This window comes from Ovis canadensis, chromosome 18 (assembly GCF_042477335.2).
Source record: "Ovis canadensis isolate MfBH-ARS-UI-01 breed Bighorn chromosome 18, ARS-UI_OviCan_v2, whole genome shotgun sequence".
NCBI classification, from domain to species: Eukaryota; Metazoa; Chordata; class Mammalia; order Artiodactyla; family Bovidae; genus Ovis; species Ovis canadensis.
The window spans coordinates 19860572-19880172 of record NC_091262.1 but is presented as its reverse complement, the minus strand read 5'-3'; the positions used below and the strand labels follow the sequence as shown (position 1 = coordinate 19880172).

Here is a 19601-nt window from a genome sequence, read left to right as displayed (position 1 = left end):
ATTGAGAACATTCTAAACTACTGCTTCTTCATTATAATGTAGATAAATTTAATGTTTAAAATATACTTATTTATTTTAATGATAATAGTGAATAATTTAGTTCTTGTTTGGACTGATACATTTTAAAGTCCTTTTATGTAGGTAGAATGTTCAAACTCTTGCACAGTTGCATTCATCTCATGTGCTAGCAAAGTAATGCTCAAAATTCTCCAAGCCAGGCTTCAACAGTATGTGAACCATGAACTTCCAGATGTTCAAGCTGAATTTACAAAAGGCAGAGGAACCAGAGATAAAATTGCCAACATCCATTGGATCATTGAAAAAGCAAGAGAGTTCCAGAAAAACATCTACTTTATTGACTATGCCAAAGCCTTTGACTGTGTGGATCACAACAAACTGTGGAAAATTCTTAGAGATGGAAATACCAGACCACCTGACCTGCCTCCTGAGAAATCTGTATGCAAGTCAAGAAGCAACAGTTGAAACTGTACATGGAACAACAGACTGGTTGCAAATTGGGAAAGGAGTACATCAAGGCTGTTATATTGTCACCTTGCTTATTTAACTTATATGCAGAGTCAGTTCAGTTCAGTTCAGTTGCTCAGTCCTGTCTGACTCTTTGCGACCCCACGAACCACAGCACGCCAGGGCTCCCTGTCCATCATCAACTCCTGGAGTCCACCCAAACCCATGTCCATTGAGTTGGTGATGCCATCCAACCACCTCATCCTCTGTCGTCCCCTTCTCCTCCTGCCCTTGATCTTTCCCAGCATCAGGGTCTTTTCCAGTGAGTCAGCTCTTCGCATCAGGTGGCCAAAGTATTGGAGTTTCAGCTTCAACATCAGTCCTTCCCGCGACACCCAGGACTGATCTCCTTTAGGATGGACTGGTTGGATCTCCTTGCAGTCCAAGGGACTCTTAAGAGTCTTCTCCAATACCACAGTTGAATAGCATCAATCCTTCTGTGCTATGCAGAGTACATCATGTGAAACACTGGGCTGGATGGAGCACGGGCTGGATGGAGCACAAGCTGGTGTCAAGACTGCCGGGAGAAATACCAATAACCTCAAATATGCAGATGACACCACCCTCATGGCAGAAAGCAAAGAAGGACTAAAGAGCCTCTTGATGAAAGTGAAAGAGAAGAGTGAAAAAGCTGGCTTAAAACTCAACATTCAGAAAACGAAGATCACGGCATCCTGTCCCATCACTTCATGGCAGATAGATTGGGAAACAGTGGAAACAGTAAGAGACTGTATTTTTGGGGCTCCAAAATCATTGCGAACTATGATTGCAGCCATGAAATTAAAAGACGCTTACTCCTTGGAAGAAAAGTTATGACCAGCCTAGACAGCATATTAAAAAGCAGAGACATTACTTTACTAATAAAGGTCCATATAGTCAAAGCTGTGGGTTTTCCAGTAGTCATGTATGGATGTGAGAGCTGGACTATAAAGAAAGCTGAGTGCCGAAGAATTGATGCCTTTGAACTGTGGTGCTGGAGATGACTCTTGAGAGTCCCTTGTACTGCAAGGAGATCCAGTCAGTCCATCCTAAAGGAGATCAGTCCTGGGTGTTCATCAGAAGGACTGATGTTGAAGCTGAACCTCCAATACTTTGGCCACCTGATGCAAAGCACTGATTCATTTGAAAAGACCCTGATGCTGGGAAAGATTGAGGGCAGGAGAAGGCGACGATAGAGAGGATGAGATGGTTGGATGGCATCACTGACTCAATGGATATGAGTTTGGGTGAACTCCGGGAGTTGGTGATGGACAGGGAAACCTGGCATTCTGCAGTCCATGGGGTTGCAAAGAGTCGGACACGACTGAGTGACTGAACTGAACTGAACAGATAAAGGTAGGACTAGAACGGAAGCAAATATTTTGCGGATTACAGAAAAATCAGTTATCTCTCTATTTGGTGTCTAGGCACTCTGCCTTTTTGTGTAACACATGCAAATGTGTGTTTATGTGTGTGTGTGTGTGTGTGTGTATACTTATATGTTGTTTTCTGGCATAAAGAATTCTTAGAGTAATCTGACTAAATAGTTAGATATTGCTTCCTAAGAGTAATGTTTAAAGAATACTTACCTTAAAATATGGATACATTTTAAAAAATAAAATAGGGAATCATTTTGTGTGCACAAAGCAAGGAATAAAATGAATCATAGAATGGTTTAAAATCGGTTAAATGGTGTTAGGCCCAGAAGGTTAATACCCACACAAAATTGATTTAATCCAGCATATAGAAATCTTAAATTTATGAATTTTGAATCTTACTTATTTTGTGTAATAGACTTTTTAACATTTGATATTAGGCTATAAAATATAGAAGACTAAATTCTGTTTAAAATATATGAAGATTCATTATGAAGTATAATAAGATAGTTTTGAAAATAGTTTATCAAAATCTAGTTCTCTGGTCTCAAAATCAGTGATACAGTTTATTTTAAAAATTATTACTGTGTGATTTTCATTGGTCACTATTGTTTGGCTCTGAATAGTTGGCTGCCGACAACTGCATGATGTCTCCACCAGAGAGTGCTAGAGATCCTTCAGTGGGGAATGTTAGTTACTTAGGCTTGCCTGGACTTGTCAGTGGGTTAGACCTTTTTTTATTTTTAGGAAAGAATTTGATTTCTTGTTTACAAAATTCTGCTTGCTGTGAAATAAATTCTATATCTTGACAGTTGAGTATTTCTACAGATATTGTAAATGATAAGTATTTAATCACTTCATTCTTGGTTCACCTAGCTATCTTGAAATATCTTTGATTTGATTATTTTGTGACGTTATCCTTTAAAAACTAAAAGTTGTGTTTCCCTATACACAGTAGTTGTTGACTTTTCTTAACATTATTAGGTGTTTTGCTGAAAACCTTCATTACTTAAAACGAACTAGAGAAACTAGTAATGTGTTTTATGAGCTTAAGAAATAATTGTTTATTGTGTATGCTTTTTAAAACAAACTGAATTATTATCAAATGGTTTTAATATTTGCAATTCTAGCATACAGTATTATTCTCAAAGTATTATTAATTATTTTGTGCTATGCATTTAGAATCGTGTATGAAAGAAAGTCTGGTCCTTTGATTATATTCAGTAAATTTCTAAGTGAGCATTTTACAGGGTGATTATCTAGCAGAAGTACTAAGCGATAATAACTTTTTTCCCTTCTTTTTTCTAGATATCTTCACTCAAATAACATAGTTGTGGTTCCGGAAGGTAAATACACTTTCAGTTTTTACTAATAGTTAGGAGATGCTAGAGTTAAATCTGTGCTTTATAATAGTAGAACAGATTGTCTCTTTAAACCTATTTTAGTTGGAGTATTAGGGAATTTTAATTATAAAACATCATTATTAGTTTCAAAGCTTTTTTCCCCTCTAATTAGTAAGTCTAGTTAACAGTTGCATTTAATAAGTATACATTTAATAAGTATAAAATATTTATAATGGTTAAGTAAATTATCAGATAAATTGACATTGGGTAAATAATAAAATAACTTCTAGTTTATTAAATTGAGTTAAGCATTTTGGTTAGATAAAAAAGACTATATATCATTTCATGAATTATTTATTCAAGTAGTTTTTTACATTGTTTTAACATTTTTATTTGTAATCTTTTTAAAGTTTACATTATATTGAGGTGGAAGTGTTACTTCATAGAATGTTGTTTGATACTATACTGCAATAAAAATGTTTTAAAAAATTAATTTGATACATGCTTTTACTATTATGTCAGCATCAGAGATAGGGATATTAAGTATTAAAATATTTAAACTTGGATAATATTTAATTGCATTAAAAGTTGGTCTTAACACTTGAGTCAAATTAATTTTGCTTTTACCCTTCTTTTCTCTTCAAAGCCATTGGGTCCCTTGTAAAACTACAATGTTTGGATCTTAGTGACAATGCCTTAGAAATCGTTTGCCCAGAAATTGGTCGTCTGAGAGCTTTACGTCATCTTCGATTAGCTAATAACCAGCTGCAATTCCTACCTCCAGGTAATCACCATCTGTAGCACAGAAGCTTCTTGTCTGTTCTGAGGCTGTTTTTATTAATATTTCTCACTGTGTGTCTAGGCAGTGGGCTTAGGGTGTATCTGTGAGTTTCTGATTGTCCGCTTGTTAGAGGAGGATGGTAAGGAATGTGGATGGGCTATGACTAAGTCTTTTCCCTGTTGCAGACATAAGAAGACGGCATTTATGTTTTTGAGCTGCAATTACTACAGTTGTGCATTGCAGTCAGTGCCCCTTCAAATCACTGCCCTGGTGAATTATTTGTACCAAAAGCTACTTTAGTTTTGAATTTCACATAAGGGAATTTATATGAACTTTGCATTGTAGTGTCTGAAAAGCAGATACATGCAGTGTTTTCTCTAGTGAGGTAAATGATGTGCATTAACTTTGAGTTAATGTGAATCATGCTAAAATTTAGTAGCAGAACTGAAGTTTGACTTCTTGAACTAATTGTCACTTCTGCCTGCTGATCATTCTGTTAGATTATGACGTACATACAGACAGTACCAAAATCCTGCCTTCTCCTGAGCTACTGTTAAGTCCTTTGACTATCTTACAAGGGATATTCAGAGACCTTTCTTTATGAACCCTCACACTTGGAGATTCCTCTGTCTTATGTCATTTCCCATATTTTTAAAGCAGTGAAGTATGATTTAAGACAATAGCTTGTGCTTCAGGTATTACATGAAAGTACTCTGCATTCAAAAATAAGCAGAAAAAAAAATACAGACACCACTCACATTGACTGGGAGTATTTGTACCTAGTAACTCTTGGTATTCCTGAGTCTTTTAGTGTATCCAAGTGAAATATATGACTCAACCAAAATTATAAATTACTACCTGCCTTAGAACTTCAGGGATATATGAAGCTGTTAAAAATTACTCATGTTAAATCCATGAATGAATTTATAATTTAAAGAATACTTTCTCCAAAGTTTTTCAAGTACAGAAATTTCTAATTGAAACAGTAGTTGATTAATTTTTAGAATTTATGTGCCGACTTTAATATATGCATTCAATATTGTATACAAAAATGGTATTAGTATAGCAGTTAACTCTGCTTAAAAAATATTTTTTTAACCTCATTTAAAGTGTCTTACTTTTTATAACTCTGCTTAGTACAAAAAATTTTAATATGGTGTAGGAGTATGATCTTTGCTTTAAATTTTGTTGTATGTAATCAGACTCAATGGTGCTTCATCTTGAAGCTTGATTTCATCAAGTTTATGTATTCACATACTCAGGAAATTAGATTCTCTTTCAGAGATTGTATAGAAAATGTATCAGCAAAGATATACTTTATATTTTCAGAATATTTTTATATATCAGCTTATATAAGATATAGAGTCAGAATGATGTATATAACACTGAATATTTTAGATTTGATTGTATTTTCAAATATGAAATTCATAAAAGATATGTTATAGAATCAAAGTGCACGGCTATAATACTGTGTTCATAAGCACCTTTTTCTGTACGTTTAAAGAATGTACGAGTAACACAACTCTCTATTACAACATTGTTCTTTGTGTTCTATTCTTCTGTTTTTTCCTGTAATGTAGAACATTTTGTGGTAAAATGTAGCCATTTCCTTTCATTATATACTCGGAGGTTAAGGGTATACTAATAATGTCATTGACTGCTTCCTAATAACAAGTGGAGGGTATAGATTTCCTGGCTACCTTCATGTAATTTAAAATTTATATTTCACCTGTTTCATAGTAGATTGAAGCATTTACTTCTGATTTTATCTCCCTAGCTTATTTCTGTTGCTTGTGTTGGTTTTTGCTTGTCTTAAGTAAAATGACATACAGTAGTATCTATGTATTTTGAGTAGAAACTTTTGGTTAAGCTATGTATATAGTTTTTGTTTTTTTTCTGGGCCATCATAAATACAATGCTCTAGATCTTACTAATTTTTGAGGTAATTTCAGTGTTATGATTTGAATGGGAGAGGGGCTTGGTACACATCTACCAAGTGTACCCAATCATTAGGGACATACTATGGAAAAGTATTTCAACTGTAGTAAAAAATGTGAGGAATTGCCATATGGTGTCCATTTAATGATGGTAGCCTCCAGTTGATATCTGTTAGCCTCTTCTGTTAGTACCTGTTCCATGCTATTGGTATAGTCTTATATGTTACATGTATGTGAAAGACTTAATACTTTATTATGTGTGTTGTATTTGTAGTTGAAAAACCTTTGGATGTGATTTCACATTCAGTATTTAAAATTTAAAAATTTGAGAGCAGTATTTGAAACATTTATAATATCTAAATGGCTAATAGTTTTAAAATTAGTATCTAAGAATGGATTACAGGGGCTTCATGAATGCCCTCAAATTGTATGGACAGTTTGGTGTTTGTGACTATGTACATATTGCTTTAAAGAAGGTCCAGTGTGTTTATGAATTTCTCAAACAGGCCCATGACTCATATAGTTGGTTCCCTTGGATTGTTTGTCAGTACCCATTCTTTGGGAATGCCCCTTTCCCCCTGCTATTGGGTTCCAGAGTACTGCCGTTTTTCTACCTTGTACGTTGCTTTCTCTCCACAGTTCATTGATCCTGGCGTAGGTAATCCAAGTGAGACCAGTTCTCTTCCTGGGCATTTTGAAAGAGACTGTAGGGGAGAAGCAAAGAGAAACGAGAGAACAGAGGAGGGTGAGAAAGGAAACCAGGCACTCTTTGCTCTCTGGGCTTCTACACATGCTATGTAACCTTGTGGAATCTGGTAGTAGCCATGTGGGCAGGAAAACAGAGAGAAAAAGATGAAGTAGATACCTCCAAAGAAGATGGAGTCAGAGACTTTCTAAGTTTTTTCTAATTTCCCAGTCACTGATTCTGTTCTTAAGCCCCATGAAGTGAAGTGTTAGTTGCTCAGTTGAGTCCGACTCTTTGTGATCCCATGGTCTGTTCATTGAGTTCTCCAGGCAAGAATACCGAAGTGGGTTGCCATTCCCTTCTCCAGGAGATCTTCTGGACCCAGGGATCAAAGCCGGGTCTCCTGCATTGCTGGCAGATTCTTTACCATCTGAGCTACCCGGGAAGCCCCGTTTAGGCCCATAAACTGTGCTTAAGCTAGCTCTAATTGGCTTCTGTGAATTGCCACCCAAAGAGCTCCATATAAAATAGCTTCCCCAAAGGCTTGATTTTTATTTTGCATAAGTAAAAATTGTATATATTTAAAATGGACAGTGTTATATTTTGACATATGTATGTATTGTGAAATAATTACTATAGTCAAACTAATTAATGTATTTGTCACCTCTCAATGACTTCCCTGGTGTCTCAGACAGTGAAAAGCATCTGCCTACAATGCAGGAGACCTGGGTTTGATCCCTGGGTCTTCCCCTGGAGAAGGAAATGGCAGCCCACTCCAGTACTGTTGCCTGGAAAATCCCATGGACAGAGGAGCCTGGCAGGCTGCAGTCCATGGGGTCGCAAAGAGTTGGGACACAACTAAGCAACTTCACTTTCACTTCACCTCTCAATTACCATTTGTATGTGAGGTTCAAACACTTGAGATTACTCTCTTAGCAAACTCAAATAAATAATACATTATTATTCAGTTGCCTTTTAAAAAACCTTTTTTTTATGGTAAATTTTAAGCAGAATAGAATAATATGCCCTTATATATCCAATACCTAACTTTAACAATTAATCATGGATTTATCCTCTCTTATATTTTTCTTTTGTTCTTCATGTTTTTATCCTCACTTTCTTAAAGTTTTTTAAAAATTAGGATAAAATTGACATACAGTGAATTGCTCAAGTTTATAGCCCTGAGTTTTGACAAATGTATGTACTCATGTAAACAGCATCTTATTTGAGATACAGAACATTTCCATTACTCCAGAGGGTTCTCTTACACCATTTCTAGTCAATGTTTGCTATAGGCAAACTCTATTCTGATTTCTCTTACTGTAGATTAATTTCATCTCTTGTTGAAAATAAAATAAATGGGGACATGGAATTCTCTGTTTGACTGTCGCTCAGAATAAAGGTTTCCGGACGCATCCATGCTGTTGTATGTGTCCGTAGTTCCTCATCTGTTTCTTGCAGAGCAGAATGCCATTGTATAAACTGCCCTTTGTAACTTGTTTTCCTCTTAATGGACATGTCAGTTTTTTTCTCATTTTGGGCTGTTATCAATAAAACTAATATGCATGCATGCATGCTAAGTTGCTTCAATCGTGTCCACATCTGACGCTTTGCAACCCTGTGGACCATAAGTAGCCAGGCCCCTCTGTCCATGGGATTCTCCAGGCAAGAAGACTGGAGTGGGTTGCCATGCCCTCCTCCAGGGCATCTTCCCGACCCAGGGATCAAACCCACATCTCTTACATCTCCTGCATTGGCAGGCGGCTTCCTTACCACTAACACCGCCTGAATCCCTATAGACATTCTTGTATAAGACTTTTTATGGATTTACATTTTCATTTCTCTTGGGTAAATATCTTTTAGGGGAAATGTGATACATAATATAGGTATATGTTTAACTTTAAGAAATTGCCCAGCAGTTTTTTGTTTTTCATTAAAAAAATTATTTATTTTAATTGGAGGCTAATTACTTTACAATATTGTGGTGGTTTTTGCCATACATTGACATGAATCAGCCATGGGTGTACATGTGTCCCTACATCCTGAACCTCCCTCCCCATCCCATCCCTCAGGGTTGTCCCAGTGCACCGGCTTTGAGTGCCCTGCTTCATGTGTCAAACTTGAACTGGTCATCTATTTCACATATAGTAATATACATGATTCAGTGCTTTTTTCTCAAATCATCCCACACTCGCTGCCTTCTCCCACAGAGTCCAAAAGTTTGTTCTTTACATCTGGGTCTCTTGCTGTCTCTCATATAGGGTCGTTGTTACCATCTTCCTAAATTCCATAAATATGCATTAGTATACTGTATTGGTATTTTTCTTTCTGGCTTACTTCACTCTGTATAATAGGCTCCAGTTTCATCCACCTCATTAGAACTGATTCAAATGTGTTCTTTTTAATAGCTGTATTGTATTCCATTGTGTATATGTACCACAGCTTTCTTATCCATCCGTTCATGGACATCTAGGTTGCTTCCATGTCCTGGCTATTATAAACAGTGCTGCGATGAACATTGGGGTACACGTGTCTCTTTCAATTCTGGTTTCCTCGGTGTGTATGCCCAGCAGTGGGATTGCTGGGTCATAAGGCAGTTCTATTTCCAGTTTTTTAAGGAATCTCCACACTGTTCTCCATAGTGGCTGTACTAGTTTGTATTCCCACCAACAGTGTAAGAGGGTTCCCTTTTCTCCACACCCTCTCCAGCATTTATTGCTTACAGACTTTTCAGAGAAGGCAATGGCAACCCCCTCCAGTACTCTTGCCTGGAAAATCCCATGGACGGAGGGGCCTGGTGGGCTGCAGTCCATGGGGTCACTAGGAGTCAGACACGACTGAGCTACTTCACTTTCACTTTTCACTTTCATGCATCGGAGAAGGAAATGGCAACCCACTCCAGTGTTCTTGCCTGGAGAATCCCAGGGACGGGGGAGCCTGGTGGGCTGCTGTCTATGGGGTCACACAGTCGGACACGACTGAAGCGACTTAGTAGTAGACTTTTTGATGGCAGCTTCTGACCAGTGTGAGATAGTACCTCATTGTGGTTTTGATTTGCATTTCTCTGATAATGAGTAATGTTGAGCATCTTTTCATGTGTTTGTTAAGTGGTTATATTAATACCATTTTATGCTTCTCATGGAAATAGATGAGAGTTCTAGTTACTCCGAATGTTTGCTAGTATTTGATATTATCTTTTTTTGCTAGTATTTGGCTTTGTTTAACTATAGGAATAGAGAAGTTGTATTGAGTTGCTTTAATTTGTATTTAACTGAATTTGTCCTTCCCTCTTGACTAGGGGTATTGAGCACCTTCTAATATATTTGTGGGGTATTCCAAATCTTTCTGAATTGCAGGCGGTGTCTCCCTGCTTTACAGACCAGCGGCGCTATTAGGTTGTTGAAGAATTCTCTCTGCTTTCTAGTTCTGTCCCTTGCTTTCTGTGCCTTGAAAGCTGTAGTAGCCTTGCTGCCCAGTCGCTGGTCTGTGTATGGCAGCCCTGTTCTCTAAAAGTGGGTCTTGCCTCTGCAAAGTTTCTCTTGGCTTTCCTGTTATCTTCCATTTCAGGCTTTCCTCAGCTCAAAGCCTGGAAGGTTTGGTGGAGATGATCTCAACTCTCTTCCCTTGCCCCCATTTTTGGTGAAGGCTAGTGGGAAAGAGTTTGTGAGTGTGTGTGTGGTTGGGGGCGGGGGTCACAGGTAGTTCATGCCACCTCTCCCTGTGTCTGTGGCTCCTCTGGATTATATGCTAGTGTGCCAGTCCATGTATAGCCCTTCAAAGCAGTTAGACTGCTTTCTCTCTAACCCTTGTCTGTGGCAGATTCGTTATCCTCCTATTACAGTCAAGTGTGTTAGCAACTGGGAATGTCTTCTCTTTTAAAATATGCTTATCACTTTTTGGGGTTGATTCAGGTTTCTGGGTGTTCTCAGTCTCTGACAAATTTTAAAAGCTGTAATTATGTAGCTTTTCCAGTTTCTTTTCATGGTTTGGGTTTAAGTGACAACTCCCTTGACTTTCTGTTTTCTTATTGGAATTGAGTTCTCCTCCCTCACAGGCTATCGCAGTTTGGTTTTTGTTTCCCCCTGCCTTTCTTTCTCTACCTCCTTTTTGTCTTCTTTTGGATTACTTGAGTATGTTTCAGTGTTCCATTTTATTTCCTCTACTTTAGAAGAAAAGTTTAGGTTTTTCTTCAGAATTTACAGTATGCACCCTTAACTTACTACAGCTTACTTGGGATATTGTACCACTTAATATAAATTTTAAGAACCTTCCAACGGCATACTTCCATTCACCCTCCTGCCTTTGTGTTACTGTACCGTGTATTTTATCTCTATATACTTATGGACCCTACAGTATGTTTATTTTGCAAAAATCAGTTGTCTCTAAGGGGAATCACAATTTTAAAAAAAAGGTGTTCTTTGTATTTACCCATTATTTACCATTTCCTGTACTCTATTCCTTCTTGTAGATCTCTTTTTTGGTATTATTTCTCTTCAGCCTAAAGTACTTTTAAAAATATTTCTTAGAGTGCAATTCTCCTGGCAATGAACTCTGATCATTTCTCTTTTTGTGAAAATGTTCTTTATTTCATCTTGGACTTTTAAGGATGTTTTCTCGAGATACAGGATTCTGGGTTGACAAGATAGTTTTTTTCTAAGCACTCTTAAAGACAACCTTTCATTGTTTTCTGACCTCATTGTTTCTAATGAGAAGTCAGTTGTAATTTGTAGTTTTGTTATCCCATATGTGTGTTTTCCTATGGCTACATTAGATATTTTCTCTTTATCTTTGTTGTCAGCAGTTTATGTATGATGTGCCATAATATAGGACTTTTTACATTTATCCTGCATAGGCTTTTCTTGATTCCCAAATTGGAAAGTTTCTGATTATTTTTCTCTATATAGTTTTCTGCCCCACATTTTTTTCTGTTTATCTGTCTTCTACTGCAGTAACTTCTTTTGTGCTCTCGAGTATTTTATTTATTAAGCCTTTCACTCTCTCACAGCTTTTTCCTCTTTAGTACCTTGTCTTGCATTTTCTAGCTGCTTAAACTCCCAAACTGTGACCTTCAGCACTGTGAGACTGCAGTGTTCCACTTGGGTTCCCCCTCCCTGTTTTGTGGCCAAGAAAGCCTTGTCCAGGTTGGGACACAAGGGGTATTTCCCTATTTCAGTGATCAGAGTCCTTTGTTTCCTGTCTGTTACTTGAAAACAGTTTTCTCATTTATTTTTGACTAGTTGTATTGCTGTATTTTGGTTGGAAGCAAGTCTGGTGTAGTGACCTTGTCATATCTGGAAGTGAAAATCCTATTAGATGTTCTTTGATTTCCCATCTGATTGTTTACCTGTATTCTTTTATATAACTTGTAAGCCATTGAAACATTTATATCTTGCATTCTCCCACGTCTAGTATCAAAACTATATCATTGTTTGTTACAGAAGAATAAATTTAAACTCATTTTCTTCCAAAAGCCTAGTCTGACTTAAGTAAAACTACGTGATCTGTTATGAAGGGAAGTACGACACACTTACAAATAAAGGATTTCTGGAGAAAGATTTCCATCAGTGCAGAGCTATTTGCCAAATACCTTATGACTCACTATTGGCCACAAAAGCAAATGGATATTAGAAGAGTCAGAAAAACCAGCTATCCCTTGATTGTCAAGAAAATCCTGATGCTTTTGTGATTCACTGTAAACCTTCTGTGAATTCCCACGAGAGAAGAATATGGTAACAAACAAACCCCAATATGTAACTAAGAGTCAGAAAAGTTGTTGCTTACATCTGGCATGATAAATCAGCTTGTTTCTCTGAAATGATTTTGTCCTTAAAAAGTTGTTTTGTATACCAAAAAAGGAAAGATTTTTAGCCCAAATTGAAAACGCTGAAGCAATCTATGTTATACTTAAATGGATAAAAGCATGCAACATACTACATATAAGTAGCAGGAATTGTTCTAAAACTCAAGCCTCAAGTATGGTCAAGTTTATCATTTTCTACTTAAAATTTATTTTTCTTCTGGTTAAGCCTCTGTTGCTTTATTGGAATGAAATTTAGTATCTCTTCTTAGATTTGTCCTGTTGCCGCCTAAGTTATTCTGAAATCTTTATGCTCATCGCTGGCAGTCAGGAGCTGTAGATGAGCCTTCTTCCTGCAGAGGACAGGAAGCCTGGTCATGCTACAGCCTCCCCCGTTGCTTGCTGCCCTACCGTTGAGACTTCATTGGTGCAGTCTGACTGATAGTCGTGCGGGCTGCTGTGACTTCTCAGAGTTGCTGACCCTTCTGCGGATACAAGCCTGGTCAGAGGGCTCCACGTTTGCGTCTGTGGGTCATGGCTTCCAGGATTGATAGGGGGTCCCAGGAGCACTGGGTCAGCCCTGGTTTCACCGTGCCTGTGCTCACCCTCCCTTCTTCAGTGGTCAGCTCAAAGGGAGAAGAGAGCAGTTCTCGTCTTGAATCTTCAAAACACAAAGGATCTAACTGTGTCAGTCGCTCAGTCGTGTCTGACTCTTTGTGACCCCATGGGCTGTAGCCTACCAGGCTCCTCTGTCCATGGGATTTTCCAGGTAGCAGTACTGGAGTGGTTTGCCATTTCCTTCTCCAGGGGATCTTCCCAACCCAGGGCTCGAACCCAGATCTCCCGCATTGTAGACAGACGCTTTACTGTCTGAGCCACCAGGGAAGTCTCTAATTGTGCCACCTGCCACCAAATAATCAAGGTTGTTCACCCCTGTATTACCCTCCTTGGGTGGATGCCATAGCAATTCAGAGTGATTCACCTTCCTAGTGAAACAACTTTTCCATGATTCCACATCAGTACTGACAAAATAGCTAGCTAGCACTTTTCTCACTAAAAAATGTAATTGATCAATCTGGTAGAGTCCCCTCTGGTGTTACCAGGCTGTGTAAGTATAGTCAGCAATATATGTAAATAGACTTTCTATTTGGTAGGATTAGCTGCATGACCTGGGGCATTTACTGTTTCACCTACTCAACAAAAAAGTATTTGTTGGCTCCAAATATGTTCTGTGTCCTAGAGGAAGTGGGGACAGTGAAGAGATACCAAAATCTAGAGCCAGGCTTCAAAGGAGCTTGTAATATTTTATTGTTGAATAGTTTAAACTGTTAACTTCCGGGGAAGAGACTAGGTAGAGAAGAGAGAAAGAAGTATTGATTGTGCTAGTAACTGGTCATTATCTTGATATAATGCCAAGTGGTTCAGGAATCTAGTTTGACAGCTAATAAGGCTAAAATCTACCCACCCTCAGTTTGCTAGATGACCAGTGAATAAATGAATAAATTGTCCACCAGAGTGCTAAACTCATATTCAGAAGCTGTTCTGAATATGTGTATATAAGTGTCTTTTATAGACATACAAGCTACTTAATTAGTCTGGCTCGCAGGTAGGACTTCCCTGGTGGCTCAAATGGTAAAGAATCTGCCTGCAATGTGGGAGACCTGGGTTTGGTCCCTGGGCCGGGAAGTTCCCCTGGAGAAGGGAGTGGCAACCCGCTTCAGTATTCTTGCCTGGAGAGTCCCATGGACAGAGGAGCATGGGAGGCTATAGTCCATGGGGTCACAAGGAGTCAAATACAACTGAGCACATGGCATACACACAGCACTTTATCGTATATATTAATAGTTAAATGTATATTAGTAACTTTATAATAATACATAGATTTTTCAGTTCAGACTTTTACATAAAATTATTTAGTGTACTAGATTAGATAAAACAGATTAAATCAGAATAAATTTCTGTCAGTAATATTACATATTATAAAATTTGGTTACAAACAGAGTTAAAACTTCTAAATTATATTTTAAAACTTTTACAAGTTTGAAAATTATGTAAAAGTCTTAGAATAAAAATGACCATTAAAATTCTTCTAAAAGAAAAAGAATTTGTTTTCTGGGCCATGCATCCTTCTCAGTACAAAAAAATACAGAAAGTACTCCTTTTAAGGTAAGGTGTGAGGGGAAGTGGTAGAAAACTTGCCAAATGTCAGAAACACAAAAGTTTATTCTGGTGATACTTTTTAAAAAGGCAAAAGGAGAAAAGTTGGTCCCTCAGAGAAAAGGGAAAAAAGAGAAAAGTTGGAAAGCCTCTCCCATCAATCATGCTGTTGAATTCCTTTCCATGGGCCATTCCTTTGTGAAAAAATTTCAAAGCAGCTAATGTGATAGCAGTGATCTAATTTGAAGTCTTTTAAGGAGAATGCTTCCAAATTCACTTCACATGCAGTGTTTTCCCTTTCTGTATGCAGTTACACCATGGTGTATTACCAGCTTGGTGCTGTATGGGAACCTTGAAACAATACTGAAGTCAGTGGAGAGATTCAAAAGAAGTCAGGCATGATGTGAGGGACCGAGCTGTTTACACGGTGTGCAAGAGCAAATGGCATGGGGTTGAATATTTTCCATTATTTTGTCTTTGAAGTGTATCTAGCTCATAGTCTATCCTGTACACTATTTTCAGGATTATCTTTCTAAAATACAGATTTGGCAAACTACATCTCCAATTAAAATCTTTTATTGAAATAATTTGTGAGAAGTGTGTGGTTGCCAGACTAGAAGCCCATATTGGGTTCATAAGCATTTGTTTATTATGAAGACCAGGAATTAGGAATATTAAAAGAAAAAAAAGCCTGATGATTATAAAAGTGTTCATAATCTTTTGGAATAAACTTTCTTGAGAACTTACAAATGTGTTTTCTTCAATGCAAGCTATTAATGAGAATTCAGGCATTTTTATTTAATGTATTTTTAAATTCAAATCAACTTGCAGTATTTTGAAGGTGGTATGCAGCAATTTCTATCACACCTTTTTATATTTTGGCAAAACTTGGGTTTATAATTCAGTCTTACTAAAGGACTTCAAGTATTAAGCATGTTTTTCTTAATAGAGTGATTTGATATATTGCATTTATTGAGCAATCTTTGGAAAAGGCAAGTGTTAGATATGTAAACAAAGATTATATTTTAATGGTTATTTTATGGTTTTAATTGATTTTTCTACCTTGATTTCAATATATTGTTGTTTTGTGACATAATGAGAAAATTATGGTTTCATTTTAATTGTGGAGAAAAATTAGCTGGCAGAGTATAGATGATGTGCTGAAATTGGTATTTCTTAAAAAGTAATGTCTTCAATATGTATTTTGTTTTATTTTTTATATGTCATTTGACCATGCTTATTGCTTCTTATGTAAATTATGTTCTATAATGTTAAAGGTTTTAATTTAAATCAGATTGTCTGTTCTGCAGGTAATTTTAAAATTAATGATTGTCTTAGTGCGCAAAAACCTTTATGATTTGCCAAGGATTGGTGTAATGAGAAGTAAACAAAATTTAGTTTGTTAAAAACTCCCCCTGCCTCCGCCCTTTTGTTTAATTTTTTTAATGATTTCTTTTTAAAAAAATCACCATTTTAAGCAGATGCATTAATGTTTTTGAGCAGTTTGTTTTAGTTTTTATTGTGTATTTATAAAGTAGTGAAAGAGGAGAATGAAAAGGTTGGCTTGAACCTCAACATTCAGAAAACTGAGATCATGGCATCCGGTCCCATCACTTCATGGCAGATAGATGGGGAGACAGTGGCTGACTTTATTTTTCTGGGCTCCAAAATCACTGCAGATGGTGATTGCAGCCATGAAATTAAAAGATGCTTACTCCTTGGAAGGAAAGTTATGACCAACCTAGACAGCATGTTAAAAAGCAGAGACATTACTTTGTCAACAAAGGTCCGTCTGGTCAAGGCTATGGTTTTCCCAGTGGTCATGTATGGATGTGAGTTGGACTGTGAAGAAAGCTGAGTGCCAAAGAATTGATGCTTTTGAACTGTGGTGTTGGAGAAGACCCTTGAGAGTCCCTTGGACTGCAAGGAGATCCAACCAGTCCATCCTAAAGGAGATCAGTCCTGGGTGTTCATTGGAAGGACTGATGCTGAAGCTAAAACTCCAATACTTTGGCCACCTGATGCAAAGAGCTGACTCATTGGAAAAGACTCTGATGCTGGGAAAGATTGAGGGCAGGAGGAGAAGGGGACGACAGAGGATGCGATGGTTGGATGGCATCATCGACTCGATGGACATGGGTTTGGGTGAACTCTGGGAGTTGGTGATGGACAGGGAGGCCTGGTGTGCTACAGTTCATGGGGTTGCAAAGAGTCAGACACGACTGAGCTACTGAACTGAACTGAACTGAAGAAAATTTGAAATCAAAATAGTGGCTATGGAAGTGATGAAAGGTGATCATATATCCCTTCTACTTCCTAGCTAGATTTGCTGACTTCCCTGCTCCTGACTTATTCTGAAAGAGAATCAAACTCTGGCAGATCTGTTTTGATGACTTTTTTATTTTTAGTTTTAATAGTTTGGTATTCATCACTTTATTATGAATTTATAGTACCAATATTAACATCTTATTATCAGTTTCTTTTTAGGAGTAACAGTGGTTTTGTAGGAGTCATATTTACACATGCATTTAGGTCCTAACACAAAAGCTTGTTGGAAGAAAATAGCTGAAAGATATGTAGATATTTAGAATAATAGATCTCAGAATTATTCTTTCCCTCATCCATTTTTACCTCTTTTAAAAATAGCAGTATTCATTTTTATGAAGGAAAGTACAAGTTTCTTATAAGTAAAATGACTAAAATTTTAATTATTAAATCTTCAATTAACCAAAGAAATATTCTTAAAATTTTTCCTTTGATGCTTTGAAAAAGATGTGTAATCTAAAGCAGAGCAAATACACATTGGAAGTGTTTTTTTTAACATTTATTTATTAAAACATTTTTTGGGCTCTGCTGTCTTCATTGCTGCGCGCAGAGGCTTTCTCTGGTTGTGGTGTACAGGGCTGCTCTCTGGTTGCGTTGGCAGGCTTCTCAGTGCGGTGGCTGCTCTTGCGGAGCTTCAGTGGTTGTGGCACATGGACTCTAGAGCGTGAGCTCAGTAGTTGTGGTGCTCTGGCTTAGTGGCCCAGCTGCACGTGGAATCTTCCTGTGGGAAGGGACGAGGGATCAAACCCGTGTACCCCACATTGGCAGGTGGATTCTTAACCACTGGACCTCCAAAGTCTAGGAAAGCATTTTTTTTAAGTGTGCATAGTTATTCATGTTGTTGTATATATCCCAAACCCAAATTATGACTTTTGTGGTGCAGTTCTGTTCCCTGAGGTCACTAGGAGGCTGATTACTACACATTTGAAAATGTGAGGCAGTTTTTCTGTATCAGTGCATAACCAATGCGGGAAGAACCACTAATACTGGCTTGTGTACGTGGAGGTGTTGTTTTACAGTCTTTATAGCCAGGAAAGGGGTCTTCAGAGGTAAATTTCCGTGACTTTTTCGCTTAAAGAGAAGTGATCCATGGCATAATTGAATATATATTTTACACTTATCAAGTCCCTATGCTGCTGCTAAGTCACTTCAGTCATGTCTGACTCTGTGCGACCCCATAGACGGCAGCCCATCAGGCTCCCCGTCCCTGGGATTCTCCAGGCAAGAACACTGGAGTGGGTTGCCATTTCCTTCTCCAGTGCAGGAAAGTGAAAAGTGAAAGTGAAGTCGCTCAGTCGTGTCCGACCCTCAGCGACCCCATGGACTGCAGCCTTCCAGGCTACTCCATCCATGGGATTTTCCAGGCAAGAGTACTGGAGTGGGTTGCCATTGCCTTCTGCGATCAAGTCCCTATATTATCCAGCAATTTAAGAACCAAATGCTTGTATCTAGTGAATGATATATGAAATACAGGCTATAGAATACTGTTAATTTTAAATACAAGGAAAAGGAAAGTTTTAATCTGTCTTTGGAAGTTCTTACTATAGTAAATCAAATCAGATCTGTAAACCGACAATTAGTAGTAATTTTGCCTATTCTGTACACCTAGATGCCAGTCTCCATACATTGTTTTCAGTTGAATGTTCTTGGTTTGCCTATGATATCCTGTGAAGTTGTTTTTGAACTTAATAGATAAAACTATTTTAAGTTTCCCATACCTAGAATTCCATGGAGCTTTATGAACTACGGCTTTAAATAAAACAAAAGCCTATAAAACTGATGTTACTTGATCCCTACTTCTCCATTTTCTATACCCATGTCCTGTATCTAATATAGTAGATGGGTTTTAACTTCACAGGTTCTGATATTGCTTCTCTCCCTAATATCCAACATCGTTAATTTATACTGATTCTTATAGATTTAATTTTATAAAAGGTATAGAATGGCAGCCTTGAAAACTTGCTTCTGCTGCTGAAAGATACGACAGAACAGGCCATGAGGCTTTACATATTATGTCTGCTTATTTCCTATCCAGAGTTGACATTTCTACTTCTAAATCAGAAACACATGTAAAGTTATGATATATAAATGGTAAAGCAAGGAATAGAACTTTGATTTCTTTATCTCCAGGGAAATATCTAGAACTGATTTACAAAGTGTGTTATATAACTTTTCCCCCTCCATATCACTTTGTAAATTCTTCTAAACAATGTCTTTTTAAACTTTATGACAGTATCAGTAATTTTTTTTCTAGGATGAGTAAATAATTTATTTAAACTATTTCCCATTGATTTTTTTGAAATAACTTTATGAGGTAATTTCAGTATATAAAATGCATTATTTTACATGCACAGTTTCTTGAATTTTATTAAATGTACACAGTGAGGAACTATTATTGCAATCTAATTTTAGAATATATTCATTATTATGAAAATTCTCTAGTACCTGTTTGTTGCCAGTCCCTGTTGTCACCCTCATCCAACTATTAATCTTGTTTCTCTTCCTGTAAGTACCTTTGCCTTTTCTAGAAATTTCATTAAAATGGAATCATGTAACATATAGTCTTACCTGTCTGGTTTATTTTATACTTAGCATAGTTTTGGGTTTTTTAAAACATATTCTTTTATGTTTTAGTAGGTTGTTTATTTTTATTATTGAGTAATATCTGTATGGATATGCCGTATTTTGTTTACTGA

General features: G+C 37.2%; 1 protein-coding gene across 4 annotated transcripts in view; it reads left to right on the top strand.

Annotated features, from left to right (window-relative positions):
* The window catches only part of LRRC28 (leucine rich repeat containing 28), a 201738-nt gene that overhangs the window by 40405 nt on the left and 141732 nt on the right, over positions 1–19601 (top strand). For all 4 annotated transcript variants that reach the window (XM_069559247.1, XM_069559246.1, XM_069559245.1 and 1 more), the window contains exons 4-5: positions 3189–3226; positions 3870–4007. In XM_069559247.1, the coding sequence (XP_069415348.1) occupies positions 3189–3226; positions 3870–4007 (176 nt within the window). The remainder of the gene's footprint in view (positions 1–3188; positions 3227–3869; positions 4008–19601) is intronic.